Source organism: Peromyscus maniculatus, chromosome 3, assembly GCF_049852395.1.
Source record: "Peromyscus maniculatus bairdii isolate BWxNUB_F1_BW_parent chromosome 3, HU_Pman_BW_mat_3.1, whole genome shotgun sequence".
Classification (NCBI taxonomy): Eukaryota; Metazoa; Chordata; class Mammalia; order Rodentia; family Cricetidae; genus Peromyscus; species Peromyscus maniculatus.
In genome coordinates, this window is record NC_134854.1 from 75,091,302 (window position 1) to 75,115,040 (window position 23,739).

General features: G+C 50.6%; 1 protein-coding gene and 2 long non-coding RNA genes across 4 annotated transcripts in view; 1 reads left to right on the top strand and 2 right to left on the bottom strand.

Moving 5' to 3' along the window:
- Nucleotides 1-58: 58 nt before the first annotated feature.
- Nucleotides 59-14,544, bottom strand: LOC143266850 (uncharacterized). Its single transcript, XR_013049849.1, has 3 exons — nucleotides 14,430-14,544; nucleotides 450-811; nucleotides 59-306 (listed from the first exon to the last, which is right to left on the bottom strand). It is a non-coding gene; the product is annotated as an uncharacterized LOC143266850 (long non-coding RNA).
- LOC121827976 (uncharacterized) lies at nucleotides 807-3,604 on the top strand. Its single transcript, XR_013049850.1, has 2 exons — nucleotides 807-1,446; nucleotides 3,056-3,604. It is a non-coding gene; the product is annotated as an uncharacterized LOC121827976 (long non-coding RNA).
- Nucleotides 3,577-23,739, bottom strand: part of Hoxa3 (homeobox A3) — a 44,342-nt gene continuing 24,179 nt past the window's right edge. Inside the window, exons 3-5 of one of the 2 annotated variants that reach the window (XM_006982206.4) lie at nucleotides 18,260-18,342; nucleotides 6,655-7,306; nucleotides 3,577-5,294 (exon numbers count right to left, since the gene is read on the bottom strand). In XM_006982206.4, coding sequence (XP_006982268.1) covers nucleotides 4,489-5,294; nucleotides 6,655-7,186 — 1,338 coding nt within the window. In that variant the 5' untranslated portion in view covers nucleotides 7,187-7,306; nucleotides 18,260-18,342 and the 3' untranslated portion in view covers nucleotides 3,577-4,488. Of the gene's footprint in view, nucleotides 5,295-6,654; nucleotides 7,307-10,143; nucleotides 10,283-18,259; nucleotides 18,343-23,739 lie in introns of those variants that run through there. The other variant, XM_016000765.3, reaches the window with a different exon arrangement.

Here is a 23,739-nt window from a genome sequence, read left to right on the forward strand (position 1 = left end):
CTCTCTCTCCCTCCCTCCCTCCCTCTCTTTCCCCCTTCCCTTCCTCCCTCCCTCCCTCTCTCCTTTCCCTTTTCCTCTTTTTCCTCTCTCCTTCCCCCACCCCACTCTGCCCTGTCCGCCTCTCCTCCCTCGCAGCCCCTCTCCTCCTCTCAATGTCCAGCCTGGGATCTGCGCCCCCGGCCCGGCCATTGTTAGCTGCTTTTCCACGGTAGCTTTGCATCTGGCTCCTGCGGGCAGCGGAAAACGAGAGGCGACTCTCGAAGCTCGCCGATCTTCCTTCCTACGCCATCAACTTCTCAGGCATGGCTGGGAAAAGATAGAGGCATGAGCCAAGAGAGACAGCAGCCCCAGGTCCTTGTGTCCAAATCCCCGTAGCCTGGGCGGCGGCCAGCCAAAGAAATGCCGCCCCGAGCAGACTCGTGCGGCTCCTGGCACTCTGGGTTTCATACCCGTAGGGCTCGGGTGCGGTGAGTATTTCCGATTTCCAGGAAGGCTGCTGGAACTTATCAGCAGGGAGGGAGAGGACTCTTGTTCCTCGCTCTCTTCTCCCTCTTATTCTTCTTCGAGTACTGGTCGCTCTGGTTGGGGACTGGTTGGTTCAGATGCAGCGAGTGTTTCTTGGCAGCCTGAATTGCCTCCCACACCTTCCGGCTCTTGGGGCACCAGGGAGATTTGCACCCCGGTTCTGTTGTGGGAAACAGCATTGCGGGGGGAGAGGGCGACTCAAGGAGGAGTTACATCTCTTCAACTTCTCCTTCATCCTTTTTCCTCCAGTTCTGAGACAGGACTTCAGATTGAGTGCTGGACAGTGCTGAAGGATTCAAAAGATAACACCTTTAGGTACCAAGCAAGAACTTAAAAGAAAAAAAATCACCAAACCAGAAAGGAGAGAGAGAGAGAGAGAGAGAGAGAGAGAGAGAGAGAGAGAGAGAGACTGCTAAAGGTACCTTCTCTCCCACAAACCCTAAGGATGGCGATTCATTTTTTTTTTTTTCTTCCTTTGAAATGGACCAAGTGATCAGGGTGCCCCAGGCCGGCAGGCATCAGTGGCAGGAAAATAAATCATTCTGATGGCCAAGGAGAGAGAGGTTGGTGGGGGAGAAAATTCTATGCAGGAAACAAGAAAGGCCAACCAAGGAACAAGGGCAGAACTTCGTCTCTGAGGCCAGCATCTGAGGGGTTTGGGTTGGAAAGGAACTATAAAGTGGTCTTCAACCTTGACCAGCCCAGAGCACTGCCTTGCAGATAGAGATGCTATTTTGGAAAATGTAAGGTTTTCCCGTTTTTCTTGCTTTTATTCCAAACAAAGCTCTGAAGGAAGTCTGGGTGTGATCAATCTTGCTCACCAAAAGCCTTGACAGCTTCTGGCCCCTAAGAACACATTTCAGCTTCAAGCTTTTTCCAAGCTCAAATGTGGCCGAGCAAGGAGGAGAGCAGGAGACGCAAGTAAACAAGGACAATTTGTCTTTTTAAAGATGGGTTTGGGGCAGTGGAGAGAACTCCAAGGCAGCTTTTAGGGAAGGTGCTTTGCCGGGTCGGAGGGTGGTGGCTTTGGGCATTTGCTTTTACCAGAAAGTATTGAGGGACAGGGTCAGAAAGTTAGAAAGCAGCTACCCACACCGCTGGGCTTTGTCAGGGTGCGTGGGTGAGAGAGAGCTTTGCCTCTCTCAGCTGCCTTAATTCAAACGCCATCTGGAAGAAAACCCTTTTCTAAGATGGCCCAGCAGCATTCAGATCTTCCCCCAATCTATTATTTTAACTCTGGAGATATTTTGATAAAGCTGAGGATGAGATGGATTTTTTTTCTTTGCTAGCCAAAATAAATGCCTTGACTGGCAAGATATGGGAAATAGTATTAGAATTTCCCTGAGGGAAGAAGGAAACCCCCCAATCCATTCTTGCCTTAAAGGGAAGATGTTAGGAATGGGTTCAAATGCTGATACCTCTGAAGGGGTTTCAGGTGGAGACCCCACACACACCTCTTCCTTTTGATGCTTCCCAGGTAATTTTGTGCATGTTTTAAAATGCTTACATTAAAAAGACTACTGTATCTGAACCACATCAACAACCAAAAGGCTCCAGTCCTCACAAAGACTGGTTTTCCAGCCTTTGCATTTCTGATGTGTGCATCATATTTCGGTAGAGAGGTTGGGGGTGGGGTGGGGAGCAAATCCACTTCCCCACAGGCCAAAATCTTTGAAAAGAGACTATGAGCCAAGAGCTGGAGGATAGACGTGGGCAGAGCGCCTTCTGCGTGAGACTCCGAGGTTTCTGCAGCGGCCTGGTTTTGTATCCTCCGAGATTTTTCTTTTTCCTAAAACATGGAAAGGGTCCCTTAAAGCTGCTCTCTGAGACTCAGCAGGTACCCAGAGATGACTCCAGTGCTAGCTTCTAAGGAGTTTCTTAGGGTGCTGGGGTGGTGGGTGGGCAGAGGCCATGATGATAGATATTTGAGGTTGCAAACAAAATGGCGACATTTTTCACTTCTGCCTCTGAAAGATACAATCCAAGGAGAATGGGGGCTCAGATCCTCCTAATTCCCAGACACAGGCTGTTCACCTCCAGCTCTGGGGGGTTGATGATGAGGTGCAGCTCTGAGGCTTGTATTTTCTGAATTTGGCTTCTTGAATCTGTAATTCTTTACCTTGAAGATGGAAATGTTTCCCTTTTCCTGTGTCTGCCTTTGACTCTGCCAGCCGGTCAGCCTGCGTCCTATCTTAAATCCAAACGTGGAAATGTAATATTAAGCTTGTGTAGCAGCAAATGAAGGAAGCACTTGTACAATTGCATTTTTATTAGAAAGATACCAATCTCCTTTCTCTCTCCTCCTCCCCCTGGGGCCATAAAAAGAGAGGAAATAAATCCACAGAATGGCAAATGCTGAATTCCGGGAGGAAGTTGATGCTGAGATTCATGGAAGGGGTTCCTTCCAGTCCAAGGAAGGCCTGGAGGACTCTCTGGAGCTCAGTTCTTTTGCTGGAGACCAGAAGGAGCAGCAGTCCCTTTGGAGCTGAATTTAGGAGACCCCCCCCCTTTTTTTTCCTCCCTTCTCCAGGAGCGATAATGAACCACAAAGCATCCGCGATGGAGACGTGGAATGTGATAGCTTGTGGGACGAGCTCAAGACCCTGGGAGATTCCCAAGGTTGAGGCGATGGCCGGTGCGGGGGAGCGGAGAGGAGCTCCGGGTTCTCGGTGCGCATCGCCCCGCACCTGTGCGCCCCCCGCCGCGCCGCCGGCCTGCGGCCTTTGTTTCTTCCACGCCGGCCCGGGCCCGCACTTCGCTGCCAGGCGCCCTCCGCCTGCTTGGGCGGCAGCTGGGAACCAGGCTGCCCAGCCGACCCGGAGGACGACACTTCCCGAGCTGCGGCGGCCTCCCGAAACCACGGCCTCTGGCTCCTGAACTCGCTGAGCTTCCAGGCCACACGCCACCGCCTCCGCCGCCGCCGCCGAGCCAGGCCGCACGCCGGAGTCGCGGGGCTGCCGCAGCCGCTACCCGCTCGCTCGCTCGCTCGCTTCTGCCGGTACTCCACGCTGAGCCCCTTCTTCAGCCAAAGACACCCTTTTGACACAGATCTTAATCAGAATAAAAACTTTATTTTTTTTTTGTTTTGTTTTGTTTCTCAGAATGTGAGCAGCAAGGAATGTAAAACTCTCAAAACAAATCTAGTATTTTTAGCGTTCAGTTTTGCCGGATGTTACAAACCTAAACCACGGTTTTCAAACGCTGGGTCGTCTCTGTTCTTATTGCATCGCTACGGTTTTTATAAAGGAATTTTATTTCCCTTTCAAATAAATTTTTTTATGTATGCCAATACACCATTGAACAAAAGGCTCCAGAAACCTTCTGAACAATCAGGGTACAGAATTTCTTTAATATAAATACGAACGGATGGGGATAAATAATATTTAAAACTTAGACTATTCAATGCTTGCAAAAAATATAAATAAATCTGACTGTTCACAAGCATACACACACGGAAAGACGTACACTTAGTCATTTTTGCGCAGGGAGCCCCTGTTCCAAAGCGCCTTTGATTTCTTTTTCTCGCTCATTACAAGAAGTGCAATTTTAAAAACTAAAACTTAAAAATAAAAAAATAAAAACAAAACCGCAATCGCTTCCTCTCGGGAGCCATAACGTACAAACAAATTCACATTGAAAACTCAACTAGAAAGTTTGTTCATATACCCTGTTTCTTATCAACGAGTAGAGAAGGTAAGGGTGCAGGGCCAGAGGCCTGGGCCGGGGTGGGGGTGGGGGTGTAAATGTCACTACTGATACTGACAGCCTTTCCAGCAACCAAGATTGCTACGTCACATAAACCATAAAAACGCATTACCAAAGGCAACGAAATAAGGGAGGGGTGCAGAGGAGAAAAAGGGAGAGGCAGGAAGAACATAAAACAATAAAAAAAAAAAATGTTTAAGGAAAAAGAACCAAAAGGAGGTGGGGAGGGCAACTCTCCTGGCTCGCAGCCCGAGCCTATCACAGGTGTGTGAGCTTGGGCGCTTCCTGAATTCTTCCCTGAGAAGCGTGGTGGGCAGTAAGGTCCGTGTAGGTGGGGTGCGGCTCCCCAGGCCCCGGCCCATGGTGGTGACCGCTGCCCAGCGGCCCAGTGCCCCCGTAGTCCATGGCAGACGAGGTGGTGTGGGGGAGGTGAGTTAGGCCAAAGAGGGCTGGCCCCGAGTTGCTCATGGGCTCCACATAGCTGCCCCCCACGAAGACGGGGCTTCCCTGTAAGTGTGGGGTCCCATAGCTGCCGCTGCCCTGCAGGCTGTGAGCGTGCGGGTCGTAGTCAGGGGTGCCCCCTGCGCCTGACCCCGCCGCTGCATAACGCTTCTGGGGGGGAGGTGGGGGTGCGCAGCTGGGCAGGGGAGCGGGGTAGGAGGCCGGGGGCAACCCGTAGGCGCCTTGGGGGGGCTTGGAGAAGGGAGGGGGCGACTGGGGCTCGTACGGGACACTGTTGACGAGCGAATGCATAGAGTTCAGATAGCCTCCTGCGCCGGGAGGCACGGGACTGCGACTTGGGGACTGGCCCCCCGACGAGGTCAGCATGCCCTTGCCCTTCTGGTCCTTCTTGTACTTCATGCGGCGGTTCTGGAACCAGATCTTGATCTGGCGCTCGGTGAGGTTCAGCAGGTTGGCCATCTCCACGCGGCGCGGCCGGCACAGGTAGCGGTTGAAGTGGAATTCCTTCTCCAGCTCCACCAGCTGCGCGCTGGTGTAGGCCGTGCGCGCCCGCTTGGACGCCGCTTGGCCCGGCGGGCTCTTGTCGCCGGCGCAGCTCTCCCCTGCCGGGACAGAGAGGAAGAGCCGTGTCAGGGGCTGCTGGCGACCCCGCCCAGCTCCCCAGCGCTAGCCTAGCCCCTCCTTTCTTCACCCCACGACCAGAGAGGAGCAGGACGTCCACGCCGCCCCAAGTCCTCTTGGTGTGCGGAAACGGCCCGGTTAGCTTGCCCTTCCTTCCGGCTAAGGAGAGAATCATGGGCTTTTCGAGGGAAGGACCGAGCCAGCCGCCGAGCGAGCCTCCTGCTTGCCGCTCTGGCCTGCACTTCCTCTCTAACCCTTTACTTGGCTGGCTTATTTACTGGCCCATCAGACAAGAAGCCTCCTGTGGGCAGGTGTCTTCGCGCCTTCAGTTGCTGAAATGGGAGAGATCTAGAATACGCACGAAGGCCTTTCATCCTCCCTGTGTGATTGAGAGTGATCAGCCATTAGCTGCAACGAACCAGTTTTAAAATCTACCAACAGGAGCTGGGCAGAGTGCTGAGGTCAAACTGGAAGACCTTCTCTGACCCAGGCAGACCAGACCTCACTGAAGCTGTCTAGTCCTGGTAGGGAGGCCCAGGCCCTTGAGGAGTCCTGGTCATTAGGGGTCTTAAACGTCATCAAGCAGGCTGCCCAATTCGGCCCCTCACGTTTGTGCCTCCTGTCTTTCTTGGCTCTCCCAATACTGGCTCTGGATGTTCCAGATACTCAGGCTCAGGGGAGAGGGAGGGACCAAGGTAACCAGGAGACTTGGACGCCCAAGGCCTCAGGGCTGAGGCTCCTCCACTGGAGTCCAGTTCCCAAAGCCCCATGTGGTTCCCATTAGGGTGATAAGCTGAATCCCCTCCCCCCGGAGATGGCGGCTGCCTCCTTCATTGTGCTAAGACTGAGCAAGGCCTTCCCAGAGGTAAGGCCGCCTCCATCTGCTGCAGCAAAGCCTGGCTCTGATCATAGACAAAGCATTGATTCTGACTCGGGTGATGATTAGGCCTGCTTTTATTCTGCCCCATTTCTGTATGGGGAGGATGCCACTGTTTGCTTAGAAGAGAGCTTTGCTTGGAGAGACAGGGGCCCTCAGGGTGGTTCTGCCTAGAGGTCACAACTCCCAACAGTGGAACCAGGAAAGATTCCAATCACTTCACCAGGCTCAGCCTGCCCTGGAGAGGTCCAGAGGGACTTGAGTCAGGTTTATGTCTGGGGCATCCTTGTCACAGAAACCTTATCACCTCCCTAAGTAGCAAAGATTCTGGAAACCTTTTTCTCCTTGTCTGTGTGGGGAAGAGTGTGGGGGGATACATTTTCTCTGCTCCTAGGCTGTGCTGGTAGCTGGAGGTGGCTGAGGGAGCTGGGCCATGGGCCCCGCCTCCAGAAGGCACCCATTACCTGAACTGGAGCCGCTGGGTTTCTGCTTAGTGTTCTGCCTCGACTCCTTCATCCAGGGAAAGATTTGTTTGCCCACCGTGGGAGAGTTGAGGAGGGGGCTCTTGGCTGTGCTGGCGGGGGTAGGGTTGCTGTTGGCACTTTGAGGGGGGGAGACAGACGAGGGAGGCGGGGGAGCTGCAGGGGTGGGCGCAGGGGGCTGGGGTGGGGGCTGGGGAGGCTGTGGGGCCGGGGGCGCCGCCTGGGGAGGAGGTGGAGGCAAAGGCGGATCCCCCAGGCCTGGGGGCTGGCTAGGAGGGCCACTCAGGGTGCGCAGACACGCTTCGCTCAGCTCGTGAGCTTTGGGGTGGCCCCCAGAGCTGGCGGGGGACTGGAGGGAGCAGGCGGGTCGGTGGTACTCAACGCCACCATCGGTGCCCAGAGCCGCAGACGGCGCGTACGGCTGCTGACTGGCACTGTAAGCGAAGCCATTGGCTGCCTGGTAGGGGTAGCCACCGTAGATCGCCGAGCTGTCGTAGTAGGTCGCTTTTTGCATCGCGATGTTTCACGATCGTGCTCGCACACTCTGACAGGGGCTTGACACCCGTAAGGGAGCACATTGGCACGCCCCCGCGGTCACGTGACGCTCCGCCGCCAATGGCCGCCGCGCGCAGACCTGAGGGGTGGGGTGGGGGGGAGAAGTGCAGCGCCGTGAGGGCTCCGCGCAAATCCATCTTACTCTCAATAGCTAAGTGACATGAAAGCCATAAAAGAAAAAGTGGTCAGCAATATTTAGCAGCACGACGTGGCCCCGGGCGCAGGGAGCTGCGCTATAAAAAGCTGCTGGAATTTACTGGCAGCTACAAATATTTGCTTAACTTGTGTCTGGAGTTGGGGGCTTTTCCGCGGAGAGGAGCAGAACCAGCAAGGGCTGGGAGCTGGGTCTCTGGAGTCCAGGTCCAAAGTGAGGAAGGCTTTGGAGGCTAGGTTGGGGTCTTTCTTTTCCAGAAGAAGCTGTGATGTCCCTTTGTAGAGGCCGAGGCTCTCTCGAGATCTTGGGGGAACTCTCAAGAGGGCAATGGGTCGACATTTTTTTTCCCTCCAATCCCCACTTTAGGATTTATATTTGCCCCAAAGACCTAAGATAGTCAGACTTCCTTCCTAGCCTGCCTTTTCCTGGAGCTCTCAAAGGAGGTTTGCACACACACACACACACACACACACACACACACACACACACACAGAAGCAACTGTCCTATCAGACCATGATGGACTTCAGAAGCTGAGCCTGTGAGGCAGTAAGTCTGCTTTAGTTCAGTGAAGAGGACCGACCTCCTCCAAATGAACCCTGTGAGGTCAAAAAGTGGGTGGGTGCGAGAGAAAAATTTGGGTGGAACTCCTCTCTCTCTCTCTCTCTCTCTATTGGGGGTGGGGAGTGTTAGGAACGACTAACACCACCACCCCACCCACAAGTCACAACTCAAATCCTGTAACTTTCTAGACCCTTTCTCCCACCCTATTTTTCAGGCACTTTGAAACAAGCCACCCCAACCTCTTTTTCCAAGTTACAGGAGGTTCCCAGACTTTCCTGGCTTGGACTTTCTGAGGTGCTGTTATTCTGGGCAACTATCAAATTCTACCTGTTAAAACATGATGGATTAGAGAAAAAAACAACCCACCAGGAACCTGAAAAACCAGCGTTCATCTCCATGACCACGGCTTGAACTCTCCTTCCAACTTAACGATAATAGGTTCTGTCTTAGAAACTGCTATGCAATTTGATGTATGGGGGTCATTTGACTCCAGAGGAGGCATGGAAGCACAGACCATAAACTCCTGCCAGACTTCCCTGATCTTTGTGTACTGTTGTTGATCATATTTGTTATTTGGTTTATCTTCTGCCTTCAGAAACACTATAAGTAAAGAGAAACCTAAAAAGCAACTTCACATCTCTTTTATTTAGAAAGCAGTTTGTAGAAGTGAAATCTGTGTTCTCTTGGTTTTCAACTCTTGTATGGTAAACTTCTAGTTCTCAGCAAGAAAAGTTCCTTGTGAGTCTTACATGTACACACACACACACACACACACACACACACACACATTCAGAATGCTAGTCCCTCTGACCATTAAGAAAATTACTGACAAATCCAGGCAGATAATGTTTTACATTTCAAACCCCAACTATGGCTATTCAATCCCAGAGTTATTTAACTTTTCTAGAAATAGCAGATATCAACCAGAAAAAAAATAATAATATAAGAAACATCCACCAATGGGTGGTTATAATTTTGTTTTTAATAATGAACTCCCTTTGATTTCATCACTAAACCAACGATCTGATCAACATCTGGAAAACAAGCACAATTAATTTTCCAGAACCTCAATAAAGAATTAGAGCAGCACTTATCCAGAGTTATTGTGCGTGGTCATGAACCCTGGAGTATTGTTTCCCTTTTGGAAATGTCTGGGAAGCTACAGATAACGCTATGGAAAGTAAATAAAGGGTAAAATAAAATTTTAAAGTGAATTACAATTTAATGTCTACTTCGTTCGTTCTTACACTGAAAACAGTTCCTATTACACTTGGCGGTGTTAATGCCTGTCATTATAAATTTTTGAGATACCAAGTTTGATTAAGGTAAAACGTCAGGTTAAGAAGATTACTCTAGACATTTGAACAGCAAGATACTAGATAAAACAAAATTAAGTTGATTTTGAACGTGCAGTATTTCTAGTGACTTTCTAAGCCATCATTAGCACAGGCTATACCAGCCTGGTGCTCGGTTGAGCCTTTTCATCAGACTGTATATTGTCTTTTAAAATAACAACAACACAAATCTTCAAAATCCAAGTGCATAAGGGAGCGTCCGCAAACTTAAAATCCGAATTCAACTTAGAGATCCCATTGTTTGAGGTCCGCGATCACCTTGGAGCCCACACAACCCGCCCCCTCCAGCCCCCAAAGTTTTCAACCTAGTGAAGAAGTTGGAGGTTTGCCAGCCAGGAAACTTTGCTTTGTCCCCCCAAGCAAGAGCTGGGGGTGGAGGGGGGATTCCTCCGCAAGGATCTCTTCCTGGACAGTAACCTCCAGGTGCAGGAGCAGAAGCGACTTGAGGAGGCTGAACTGAGCACAGGAAGCCGGCCCTGTTGTCTCTGCCCAAGGTATGGCCAAATTCACCTCCCTCTCCGCACCCGGCACCCTCGCCTTCCCTTAGCTGCCCTGGCCCGAGTCTGCCAGGGGACGTCGAGGTAGCAGCCCGCGTTCCCAGCCCCACTCCTCCTCCCTCTCTCCCCAACCCAGAAAAGTTGAGGCTGGGCTGGGGGAGAGGGGAGAGTGGGGGCGGGGATGGGAGCGCGGCCTGAACTGAAGTGTGAGGGTATCAGTCACTGCCGGCGAGGAAGCTCCGGCTTGTGAACTCTTCTTGAACCGAGATTTAAGTCTGCAGCCATAAATCACCGAGACACACACTCTCCCATTCAGCGCGGAGAGAGGCCGCCGGTGGCCCCGCTTACCTTAACTTCTGACGGCCGCCGCGGGCTCGGGCTCGGGCTGCGGCCCCGGGTCCCCTCGGCGCGGGATGATGGCCAAGGACCCTCAGCATCCGCCGAGGCGGGCGGGCGGGCGGGCGGGCGGGCGGGCCGGCTGGCGGGAGACCCCCCGAGGCCGGGGCTCCGCGGAGAGCGGGGCGACTAAGCTGCTCGGGCGGCTGGCCCCGGGCGGACTGGGGCTCCTGGACCCCCTCCCCTCCCCTGCCCTCCCCCACGCCCGCCCCCGCCCTGCCCGCGGCCGCGGCCCCAGATGAGCGCTGGCGCGGCCGGCCGGGCTCCGCGGGGCTGGTGGCACGGACTTGGGTATGTTTCTTATGAATACTGCGCCGAGCAGGGGTCGGTCGGGGGGTGCGGTAAGGGGTGCCGGGGCGGGCGGGAGGGGAGAGCCGAGCGGCTGGGGCAGCGCCGGCGTGGGGGATGGGGCTGAGGCGAGGGGAGGAACAGGAGCAGAGCGAGCTCGGCGGCGGCGGCAGCGGGAGGAGGGCGGCCTCCCCCACCCCACGCCCTCCCTCTCCTTCCTAGGCGTCACTAAAGTCCAGGAAAATTATGCTAATGAGGACAAACGGCTCTCACAAAGGGGCTCTCTTGCGGGGCTCTGTTTCTTAAGAATCTGTCTGAGAAACCACGCAATTCCCTGCCCTGGACATTTGCACTGGAATGGGGGGCGGGGGGGGGAATGAGTTGCCCTGACTTTGGGGAGTTTACTTCACCTGCCGCTCCCCCTACAGACACCCCGAAGCCAGTCCCTGTGGTGCGGGGAGAAGGCCTATTTCCAGACACACACACACCCCCAAACACAACTCAACTGCCTTTGGTTGTATTTCTAGGCCGAAAGGAGGGAAGTGTCCTGGGGAGAGAGACAACTGTCCCCACAGCGAAATGAACCTCTCTGGGCTCAGGCACACACAAAGATACCTAGAAACTGGAGTCTCCACCTCCTGCGTGCCCATTTCATGGCACTGCACGCAACCAGGTCGCCTACAAGGAAGACAGATAGGGCTCTGACACCAACACAAATGGACATCCATGAGGTTTCACCCCCTAACCAGCGGAGTGGCCCTTCCTTTGGCCGGGTGGAGCAAAGGCCTACATTTGCCTGCTCATATACCACAACTTTAAAGAGGATGGGATCATCCCTCAGCTTGCCAGCTTCAGAAGCCAACTCCTGGGCAGGAGTGTGGCAGAGAGAGAGAGAGAGAGAGAGAGAGAGAGAGAGAGAGAGAGAGAGAGAGAGAGAGAGAGAGAGAGAGAGAGAGAGAAATGGAGCTTTCGTGCCATTCCGAGGCGTCAACTAGGGTCCTTTCTCAAAGGAAGGTGTTAAAAATATAAGTAGTATGTTTAAACTGTCAGGGAGCCAAAGTGTCACCTTAGAGCAAAAACAAAGCCGGGGGAAAGGGAGAAATCAAAAAGCACTCCGGGCCAGGGTGGCCTCATGCATACCAATGGTTTTTGTCATTTATGGCTGGGCAAGATTTATGACTCGGCTCCCCAAAGCTGTAAACAGAGCACAAACCAGCAAACACTTGCTCCTTATGGCATATTGCAGCGGCGCTACTTGAAAGGGAAGAGCGGGACGTGTAGGAGGTGAGACCCGGCCGCAAAAATCCGCTCGGCGGCGGCATTTTCTCTTCAAACCCTCAGGGTCGGATGTGGCATTTGAAGAAAGAAGGCGTGGGTCAATAATCAACCCGCACTTTCTCCTCCAAACTGCTGACGCGACTCTCACCGCCTTCTCAGCTGAGCCAGCTGCAGGGAAGGCCGTGAGAACCAGACCTGGGAGTGGACTGTCTGGTCCAAGGGGCTGAGAGCGCGGGAGCTGGGGCTTCTGCACCGCGTACCTTTCCGGCTCGACCAGACCCAGCCCAGGCACCCAAGCGCTGGGACCAGGCCCGACCTGAGGAGTTGGGGGAGCCACCGCAGAGCTTGGGTGAGAGCTCTCTACTCAGACCAGGGCCTCCACCGACTCGCGACTAGGTGGCTTCAGGGCGGTGGGCCCCAGCGGGCGAAATAGAGCTCTGATTTCAAGACACGGGTCTGTACCCCGGCCTTATGCCTCTCATCTGAAATCCAAAAGGCTGGTTTTGGAGCAAGCATGGGCGAGATGATTAAAACTAATGATTTGCAATAGGTTTTTGTTGGTTTGTTATTGTGTTGTGATTGAAAATACGCTGTTTGATTTCCGCCTCTTGAAATTGCTCACTGCCGCGGTAAGCTTTCTAGGCAAATTCCACCGTTCACCCGACTTCTTCAAACCCGCCAAGTTTGTCTTTGCTCAGCAGCTGAGCTTCCCTAAATCCCATGATTTCCAGAGGGACTAGAAGAAAGCGTTTTCTCCGGCACAGACCAGTACTTAGAGCCATGAAGGTGCCTGGCGGAACCTTACTGCCGTTCCAAGGGGTGTCCTACCCATCTCTGAGAGGTTTCACCGCTCCAAGGCTGGCTGTGCAAGCCAGGGAGGAAGGTGAGGAGCAGCTTTTAGCAAGAAGCCTTAAAATCCAAGAATGGGGAGGGAAGGTATTAAGGAAATACCCTGGCCTGTGAGGTTGAGGCTGGTACTTTGGTGCCTAGGGGGACCGGTCTTTTTAATAGCGAATCGTTTGGCTGTAACAGAGTGGCTTTAGCTCTTTCCTGGGAGGGAAAAAACCACTGTGCTCTATGAAAGCAGTTATTGGCTTCTCACTGTGCATACTTTTATATAGAACCAGTTTGGAGAGTCTGTCCTTAGATATTTATTCGGCTGGCCAGCACTGAAGCCACAATAAAAAGACTCCTCTGACAAACCTTTACTCCATTTCTCCTTCTTTCGAGTGAAACTATATTATTTATGAGTCTTTAACTGGGTCAAAAAATGCACCAGAACTGGGTCATAAATCATATGAAATGCTGACAAGTAATTGAGCAGCAATTAAAGCTTACATTTTATTTCCAAGGGGTGTTTTAGAGCACTCCAAACGCCCTCAGTTCAGCACAGTTACATCCGATCGGCATGGGGGAAGGCAGAGGCGGCCCTTACTGGGAAAGTAAATCTCACTCAAGTAGAAGAAGCCTGATTTGTTTTTGTTTTTTTTAATAAAGAAATACGATTTTTTTTTGTTTTATTAAAGAGAAAAAATTTGATTCCAACTTCTCACCAGGCATCCCTTTCTCTGCTCCAAGGAGCAAAGTAAACTCCAATTTCTTCCACCTTTCCAAAGACTTGCACTCCTCCCAGGAGCAGAAGGTCCCCAAAGTCTAATTAGCCCCAGCCTGGCCAGTACTTTAGAAGCAAGCGGTTTAGTTCATCTGCCTCCATGCTGGCAACAGCTCCCTTTCAGGGAATATAAAGCCAGAGAAATGTCTGTCTTTGCTTGCTGAGAACTGTACCTGCAAAATTCCCTCTGATTTTGGGCACATAGGCCAGTTCTTTAACTCAGGCTGGCTTAGGGATATAAGAAAGCATCCAAACCAAAAACAATGATGGTAGCCCAAACCGAGCCCCAGTCGGCTTCTGAAAATCACCACAACCCAACCTCCAGGCAACTGGCATGCTCACCAGCATCCCAAGCTTCCCCTAGGTCCGAGCTGTCCTTCTCCATCCCTCCCAGGCAGATATTGCTCTGGAAACAATGGCTTGCCCCCAGGTTGGACTCATTGGGTCCGGAGTGGGGAACTCTGCCCCTGCAAACCAACACTGAACAACGTGGTTGGAAACATCATCGATAAAATGGCAGCGCATCTGCACATTTTCCTCATTGATTTTCCTCCTCCATCTGCTCAGGCTGCCCAGGTCAGCCCTAACCCTCCATCCTGCTCAGTAAACACTGGCCAAATGGAGAAAGACTCCCCTTCCCAGCTGCTGGCCCCCACTCTTTTCATGAGGTCTGGCCCTTCCAGCCTCTGGCGGGCCACCTCTGCCTGACCACAGCTTCCAGCTACCTCAGACATCAGCACCCTCCCTCTGCCTGGGGCTCAGCTCCTGGGACTTCAGCCCTGCAGGTTGCAGTGGGACAAAGCAAGCCTAACACTGGAGAGTACTTGGTCCATCTAGTAGCCCCCCAAGTGCCCTCTCCTTTACACCTCACAATATTTTCCAGGGAATTAAACCCGGAGTCTGAGGAGTTACTGGGAATCTTTCAAATGCTTTCGGTTCTAAAACAGAAACAAAGGAAGACAGAGGCTGAGGGTCCTGTCCATGATCCAGTGTCTCCTCGCCTGACCTTTGTCTCTCATAGCCATAACTCACTCTAGATATGAACAATCAGAGGAAATACCTTAAAATAAATTCCATCCTCCTGGTATGGCCTGGAGTCCCATCGGCTAGCTTGCCCAGGACTGCTCCATGAGAACTGAAAACTGCAAGCCGCTGGAAGAGCGCCTGCCTGCTCCGGAGAAAGGGAAGGAGAAGGAGAAGGAGGAGGTGGGTGCGTGGGGGTGGGGGAAAAGCTCTCGCTCTAAAGAGAATCTAGAAAACGTAATCACAGAGGAAGCCTGCCTGGGTCTCCGCTCCAAATACCACAATAATGTGCAGTATTATGTGCTCACGTGGTCATACGTCAACTTAAATCTTTTTATTTGAAATAGGGAATCACTGAAGGAACCAGGTTAGATTTGGGGGGAGGAAAAGTAGGGGATCTTGACCAGGGTTAGAGGGTTCTGTCTTACCAGCAGGACCATGAGGGGGGTACTCCACACGCATACATATCACACAAAGCCGTTTATCTCCACTTACATATCTTTACACACACTCCCAACACAAGAGAACGCTGTCTGTCTTCTTAGTGTCCACTTTCCCTGTGGCCTCCTCTTCTACAGACAAATTGAATTCAGCATGCCCAGCCACTACCCCCTCCTGGCTTCTCTGACCCGACCCACAGACCAAAAGGCAAGAGCCAAGCCCAGAGATAACTGGCCAGTCAGTGGATCAGTCAGCAGATTTCTTTATGGCATGCAATTGTATGGAGTTTGCTAACACCCACGCCATCCACCACAGTCACTGGAGAAACCAAAAGGGCCTGTAATTACCTGACAAAACGTTAAAGCCTCTCCCCCAAGTCCAGTTGGTTTGGGTCAGTGGCAGCCTACTAGCAAAGCTGTGTGCCGCTATAAAGTTGTGGGTCAAGATTTTGCTAAATCTGGAGAGACCTAATGCCCCATACTTATGCATTTCCTCAGTGCATAGCTGAGTGATACGTGAAATTATATGCTTCCAACGATGAAAAATGTAAGAGGGAGTGATCTAATTGCCTCTGAAATAGGGGGAAGCCCTTATTTCCACTGGAGTCTCCTGCGCTGACCTACCAGACAGCCTGAGACCCTACCTGCACACTGTTCTATACACTCACCCCCTAAGACAACTAACTCCACATCTGCCAGCTGAAATGGAACTGAACTGGTTCTGCTTAGTAGAACCTGGCTAAAACAAACTGTCCTCCCAGTCTCCACCCACCCCCTACTCTTGCCTTCTGCTTGGTGACATCACCCACACATTTCAACCTTTTCACAGGCTGTCTAAAAAAATTCCCAGTCCTGGTATCTGAACTTGGAGTGTTGTGAGCATGCCACAAGTCTTATTCCTGGAGAATTAGTCTTCAGCTGGCCCTGAATGTGGGGACTTATTTGTAGCAACTGCAGAAGACCTTATGTGAGTCTCCCATTCTTTCTCTCCAGAAGGGACCCAGAAGGAGTTTGTTGAGACTTTCTCCTGAGGGATGGGGGTGCCCAAATCACAACCTTGGAAGTGAGTACTAGCCTAAGCTGGTGGCAGCACACTTCTAAGGTTCTGACTGTGGTATGCCTGGAGGACTTCCATAAAAACTTTCCTAGCCATGACCTAACTCAGATGCTGGAAAGCAAGAATCCAAACCTTTATCTCTTTGAGATAAAGAACAGACCAAATGCTGGCTTCCATAACATATTCTTCTGCCTTCCAAGGACTCAATCCACTCATCTTTGTGTCTTCTGTCCATTCCCCAGTGCCTGTCATTCACATTGAGCTTTCCAGATACCATAGAGAGGGACCTAGAGATATGGCCCAATCTCTGACAGCTCCCTCCTAGGTTTCTGCAGAGGCATTGATTCAAAGATAAGAAGGGCTGCCTTCCGAATTCTCTCAACAGTTTCAAGCAAACTGGAACTCTTGAGGCCATAAGTCAATAGCAGCAGCCCCTGGAGCTGCTTCAGAGAAGTGCCTCACCTGCAGTGAGGCCCACTGGCCCCTCAGACCCATGTTGCAGCCTCCATGCCACGAACATCCCCATTAATGCTCCGACTGCTGCCCAACAATTAACATTGAGGACTGATGTGGGTGATTTGGTGGGATGAGAAGGGAAAAGAACTCGGAGGAAGTCAAAAGAAATTTAACTTGTGAGAAAACAAAGCAAAACAAAACTCTCCTAAGAGTGAAGTGAGGCTAGGCAACCACACAGGCGCCCAACAGCTGAGATTCTTCCTTCACCACTCTGAACTCCACGTTCCTGAAGCAAAACTAGGGGGTGGGGGTGGGGATGGGGGGTCCACTCACTCTGCTCTGGCCAGGCCAGAGAACCCATACTGTGAGCCAGGCCACCAGAGCCAAAGTGGGGGAAAGTTGGCCTGGGAGGAGCAGGTGACCAAGCATACAGACTATCAGTCAATATTTGCCAGGCTGTTGGCAGATTAGATATATCTGTACTCAAACAATGCAATCTGATTTCTCTATCAAAACTGTACTTAAATGACAAGTCTGTATTTAACATGAGATGTTTCCTGTGGGTACAAACTGCCGTACAAATGGGCTCCAAGCTCTCTCGACACCAGTGGATATGTGTGTGTGTGTGTGTGTGTGTGTGTGTGTGTGTGTGTGTGTGTGTGCATCCTGTTAGACTCCTGCAGCTTCCGATATCGGCAATCATTCTATTACTTGTAGATATGCAAATCATGTATACAGGCTGAGTTGTAAATAACTAAAATGTTCCGTCTGTATCTGATATAAACAGATGCCCATAGCTGAGACTCCATTACTGGGACTGTTTACTTCCTATCTGATAAAAATAATGGTATTCCAAACTGCATCCCAGCCTTAAAGCACCACTAAGTAGCATGCTGAAATTAATTTGCAATCTGATATCTGTCTGGGGAGCAAATTTTAGGAAAAATTTGGACCTAGGGAACAGAATACAAAATCTGAAAAGTTTGGCTTTTTTTTTTTTTTTTAAAGAAGAATCCCTGGGTTGGAGGTACCTCATAGGTCAATGGTAGAGTGCTTGCTTGATATGTGCAGAGGCCCTGGGTTCCATTCCCAGCACCAGAAAAAAAAATTAACCCCTGAAAGAACAAAGCAAACTCATTCGTTCACACTAAACTTCTGAAAACTATTTCAGCAGCCCCTCCCCCAAACAGGCCTGTAATTTATGGCTCTTTTACAAGGTAATAAACCACAGTAATTACCTCCCTGCATCTCAAACTAAAAGAACAAATTAAGCCAGAACTTGAAAAGAATTTTAAAGACTTTTTCCCTTGTTCCAAATAGAAAAAGAAAACATTCAGACATAGAAGATCTGAGCTTTTCCTGTGGGAAGTACTGTGGATCTGCTCTCATAAAAGACTGGGACAGACCCTGCCTGAGCAGGGCCTACACACTGGCAAAAATCTCTCAAGGCAGAAAGACCAGAGACAATGCAGGTGGTGGAGACAAGTTTTCTCAACCCAGAGTTGGAACTGGATGGCAATTTCGGAACTCATAGCATCCGGCCTCCCCAGCCACAGCCCACATTGCAGCCCCTTCGCCACCCTGGCTCTCCAGTCTGCTTCTGCTGGGTTTGCTTCAGTTGGGGGTCTCTTTGGGGCTTGGAGGAAGACACAGCACACCCGCTCTGGCTCTCCCTCCCTCATCCTTTGCTCTGCACTCTCTGCTCCTGCCTACTACGGGCTCTGGAGCCTGCTCTTTGTCTGCCTTCACAACCGCATGGTCCTCCCGGAGCCCAGCTCCAAAGTCTGCCAAAGTTAAATATTGACCAAAACCTCTTTCAACCAGCTCTAGTTGCCAGGAGTGGGGGCGGTACACTTCTCCCTGCCTCCTGGTGCAAAGTCCCAAGCCTGAGGAAGAGTTTGGCGCAACACTTACCTCCAAGGATGTTTAAATCTGAATCAGGAATGGTCTTCAATCCCAGGTGCTCAGGGAATCGCTTTTTCCAGGGTCCAGGCACTCTGCAGACAAATAAACACCAGAGGGTGAATGGTGGCTGTGAAGGAAGGGAATGAAGACTGGAGTTAGAAATGTGTCCTGTGTGGGCGCCAGGGTGGCCCCAGGGTGACGCGGACACGGAGTTGTCGCCAGGGCACTGGTCCATGAGACGCACTCATAGCTCGAAATATTCCAGTCTACAAATGGCCTGAAGATGGTGATTTATTTTTGTAAAACAAATACATACTCCATCTCTGCACCCACAATCTCCTTTTCCTTTTGTATAGCTTTTGGGGGGATGGAGAATGAATTAGAGGGAAGAAAAAATAAGATGGCTTTGCTGGTGATGCGGATTCCGCTGGCAGAGCTCTGCTTGTACCCCAACTTGGGGAATGTGAACGCAAGCTTTATTTTCTTTTGCAAACAATGGGAAGCCTTGTCTGGAAGCAGTCAATCAGAGGCTCTGCTGAAACCTCACTAATAGCGTTCATTTCTGTTGGCGGGAAATCAGACCCCTGCTCAGTCCACAGATCGGGGCAGTCTTGGGAGGTTTTGTCTTCTGGTTCATTCAAGGGCTGGGCAAGCTATTTCTCGGTCCTGGTGGGCTGGCAGGACTAGAGCGGTGCCCAGTCCCTAAGAACAGACCAACTACTGCTGCCAGAAACCAAGCAAGACCAAAGTGCTGGACAATAAATACCCACCTGTGAAAGCCTCCCCATCCCCCAGCACCCCCCAGACTTCACTGCAGCCCCATGCCTCTGTATTTTAGCACCCCCTTGTCTACCAGCCAGAAAATGGTCAAAGTGCCCCTGATGACTTTCTGGGAAAAGGGAAGTGCAGAGAATAATCCCAGCTTGTTGGGCTTCTGCTGAGACTGTGCGGGATTTTTTGCTTCTACAGCCCAGACCCAATCACTACCCACCTGCCAGCCTGCTCCAAACCAGCCCTGTGTGGGTCTGCCCTACACCCATGAAATCCAGCTGATAGCCAGAAAAGAATTACCAAGGAGCTGCGGAATTGCCTGGCTCTTGGCTTGGGAGCCTCCTAGAATGCTGAGGTTTTGGCAACACACTGGCAGGTGCCTTCCGCCACGAATCCACCCATAGCCCTTACCCTCCACAAGAGTGCTCAGGGCCAGAATCTACTCTGGACCCCTTTGTCCTGTTCAAACTCTCACTTTGTGTCTTCAAGTCCCTGGCCTTGGGACTCCTGAGCAGGGTGAGGGCCTAAGATGTTGTGTACTTTACTACTCAGCTTCATCCCAGAAAGATCTGCTATGCCCCAATCCACCACCACCACCACCACCACCACCACCACCACCACCACCACCACCACAAGGCTTAGGAGTATTGAAATTATTATGGTTATTATTGTTGCTGCTATCTCTTTATCCTTAAGTCTAATATTCATGGTTCCTCTTCCCCCGTAAATCCTTCAGACTAATGAGTCACGGAGAGATGCTGTTCAGGTCTCTCGCTCTGCAATGGCTGCAGCCGTTGTGGCCTCTCTGGTGTTTTGGCGTCCACTTGCTCCCTCACTTGCCTAGCGCCTGTGATTTATGAACACCGGGAAAAATTGAACAAAGCCGCGTGCTCCTTCTGTGGTATCTCTGCAGCCTTCCCCAGCGTGAATCAGAGCATTACCAACTGTCTGTGCTTCTGTCCCACTTCATCACCAAAACCAGGGCATGACCACAAGAAAGAAGAAAAAAGAAAAAAAGAAAAACCCTGAACCCAAACTCACATTTCCCTTGACACAGAGCCTCCCTGAACTCGCAGCAATCTTACAAGAAAGCCTTGGACCCGGTAAGCGCCAGACAGCTCCGTTCTCCACGTTGAAAGGCTCTTCCTGAAGGAGTTAAATGCCTTTGGAGATAGCTCTGAAGGTATGTGTACTTAAAAATCAAATAGGAAGTTGGAGTCTCACTACTGAGAGATTCATTCCTAGTGAGGCCCTGACGACTCAGATCCATTCCTGACGATCTGCATTAATTATTTAATGAGTCACGTGACCACAGGAATCACAATTTCAATATCTCCCTCTACTCTAATAGGTGCTACACCTTGATCAGGGGCAACCAAGGTCCATACTTGGCTTTTTTGTTCCCTGGGCCTCCAAAACACAACCATCCTTGTCCTAAAAGGGAATGTCGTGGAAATACTAGGTTGAGCTCTCTGCAGAACTAATCATCCTGGGGCTACCAGCACTGTAGGGACCAGAAGTCCTTCACCTGAACTCAGTGGTCAGCCCACCTGTTGGAATGAACAGGATACAGGATAAGGCAGTTTAGTTACCTAATCTCCCAGGGCAGCATTAATAATTTCCCAGGCTATACACACACCTGTGGCCCTGCACATCAGCACAAGCCTAGACATCTATCTCCAGTTCTCCATTTCTGTTTATCCCGAAGCAGAAAGATGCCCATGCACTTATACCCATCCAGAGCAATGCCAATGGTTCTACAACCCACATTCTCGTTAGCATAAGGAAAATGAAGAGAGTCATTCAACTGCCTCAGTTTCCTCTTCTGTAAACTGAGACAACTGAACCAAAATGGCCCCCCATTCTCTTTCATCTTGAACACTTGACATCTTCAGATTAGCTATGGGGACATCTGAGTTCCAAGGCAGAAGTTACAGATTAGAAGGTTTCATGACACCAGCACCAGCACCAGCACCACCACCAACCACCACCAGCAGCAGCAGCAGCAGCAGCAGCACCACCACCACCACCCATGGTATTAGCCCATTTCTTCTCCTCTTCTGCTTTGTATACCATTCCTTTTTTTCAAGACAGGGTTTCTCTGTGTAGCTCTGGCTGTCCTAGAACTCACTTCATAGACCAGGCTGGCCTAAAACTCAGAGATCCGCCTGCCTCTGCCTCCCCAGTGCTGGGATTAAAGGCATGCGCCACCACTGCCAGGCAGACACCATCCTCTTTGAGATACAAAGCATTTTTTCCCCTTGATGCAGTGCATAATACAGAAAAGGGATGCCAGGGGCAGCAGCTGGGAAGGGTTAGGCCTGAGTTCTTCCTTGCAGGACTGTACCTATTAATTCATCAAGAGAATAATGGTGAAGGCCTGTTGCTTGTACAGAGCCCAGTCATGAGGATGAGAAGCCCGAGGTTGTCATCTGCTACATTTATTCTCTGGGGTGTCTCTCTAAAGGGTTGCTGATCTGTTTCTATGTTGGAACTGCTAGAGGGAGTCCAGCAGGGGACCAGGGCACAGTTGGAAAGCTTAGGGGGACAGTGGTGTCCAGGAGCCATGGGGAGAAGGGGACGAAGTAGAGGGAGTGGGGCACTCTGGGATTGATGACATAAAGACAGAGGGTGTGAGTGGGCCCACCCCATATATCTGGGTAATCTTCCCATGAGCTCCATCCTGGGTATTAAGTACTCCACTACGCCTGTCACAGATGAATTCCTGCTGTAATAAAACACCGGGTATATCGTAGATTTCAGCAAAACTAGCAAAGAAAGCCTGCAAACTGCCATTTTTCTTCAAGGGGGAGAGTGTTAAGTACTTAATTCAAACTGTGACCGTTAAAGTGTCTCCTACCCGATTTAGGTTGATTTCAGATGTTGACAAAACTTTTCTCTCCAGAGTCTTGCACAGCTTGGCTCTGTGACTAAAGCGGATGAGTGTGGATTGAAGGAAGAGAGGGGAAAGTGGGCTGAGCATGTGCCAGGGCCGCTTTGGCGAGAGAGCTAGGAGCTTACACAAAATACTGTCTTTAAAGGTCAAGGGTTTGAAGGACTAGTAGGTTTGCTTTAAACACACACACACACACACACACACACACACACACACACACACACACGCACGCACGCACGCACACACACACACACACACACACACACACACACAATTAATGAGATAGAAAATCTGTCCTCTCAGTGAACTCCTATGGTTGCCCTGACAAAGGGCAGACAATGAAGGATTTTAGAGCACACAGTGAGGTTTTCTAAGCTGTTATAGCAAGCTCCCTTAAAGGCTGGCTGAATCACAAATCAAACACCCACCATGAAGAAATGGCATAATCATTTGTACCATCTCCAATAATTTTGGTTTTGCAAAACACCAATGCCTTAATCATCAATACAAAAATGACATCCCAAAACAGCAGAAAAAAGGATCCTGTCTCTCACTTCCTTTTCTGAATGGACAAATGAAAGGCGTACCCTTTACCTACCTACCAAGATCCAGAATGAAGCCAGTGAATGTCTCACATCCTTCCTTCCCCACTGAGGAGAAATATACGAATTTACCTTAAATGATGAAAATCTGCCATTTGCGGTTTTGCGGCTTGACAGTCAATTTCCACTATGAGCCTAGGCATGCATATATATATATATATATATATATATATATATATATATATATATATATGCAGACAAGCAAGATGCTGCCTCTTAGCCTGAGAAAGCATTATTTGCAAGAGCATCCCTCTCTCCTCCAAAGACTTTTCCCAGAGAACGCCTTTTCAGAATTGCTGTTGAATTACAAAGAAGTATTTATTGTATGAGGTGATTAATGATTCCTGGGGAAATTGCTATTTTCAGTGTGATTTAATTTTGCTTTACAAGTGCATGTAGTAGGGGGGTTAATAAGTTGTAGCAGCAGCTACATTGCCTCCAGAAATGCTTAGCGCCTGCTCTCTCCTTATAAAATGCACTTTATGCCAGGTTCTTCCTAACCTGGGAAGGCATGTGTATACTCCTTTCCCCATGGATTTTCTTGGCCTCTCACTTCTTTCTAAAAGCTGGCCTAACTCTAGGTAGAGAGCAGACCCCCCTGGCTTGTACTCAGTGCAGCAAGGGTGGCTGAGCCTGTGTCCCACTTGCGGAAATGGCTTTAAATCTCCTCTTACAGAAGTAGGTGAAAAACTCTCCCCTCTCCTGCATTTACTACAAACCTCCAAAACTGCTGTTTCAAGGCCAAGTGGCAGTTCTAATATTCTGTTCTATGCGGTGTGTGTGTGTGTGTGTGTGTGTGTGTGTGTGAGAGAGAGAGAGAGAGAGAGAGAGAGAGAGAGAGAGAGAGAGAGAGCGCTGTCAGAGGACCAAATTTCAACCAATGAACAAATACCAGGGTTACAGAGGTTGAGAGGTGAGTTTTCAGTGTTTTTTTCACCCTTGAGATCTGGAACTCAGAGAGTGCACAGACACACCCCAGGGCACTGAGGAAAGTGACCCTAATCAGGGGTTGGCTTCCTTCCAACAGTGAGCTCTTCCAAATCTACCTTGCTTAGGGTGTATTTTGGGGTGTCATTCCACTTCTTATTTCCTCAGAGGATACTTTGGAGCGTATGGGGGGGAAAGTCCACTTTACTCTAAAGGCTCTTCTTAGAGAAGCAAACAAAAATTCCCAAGCTGTGCTCAGCGAGAAGACCTTAAGACCAGCCAAAACCCAAAAA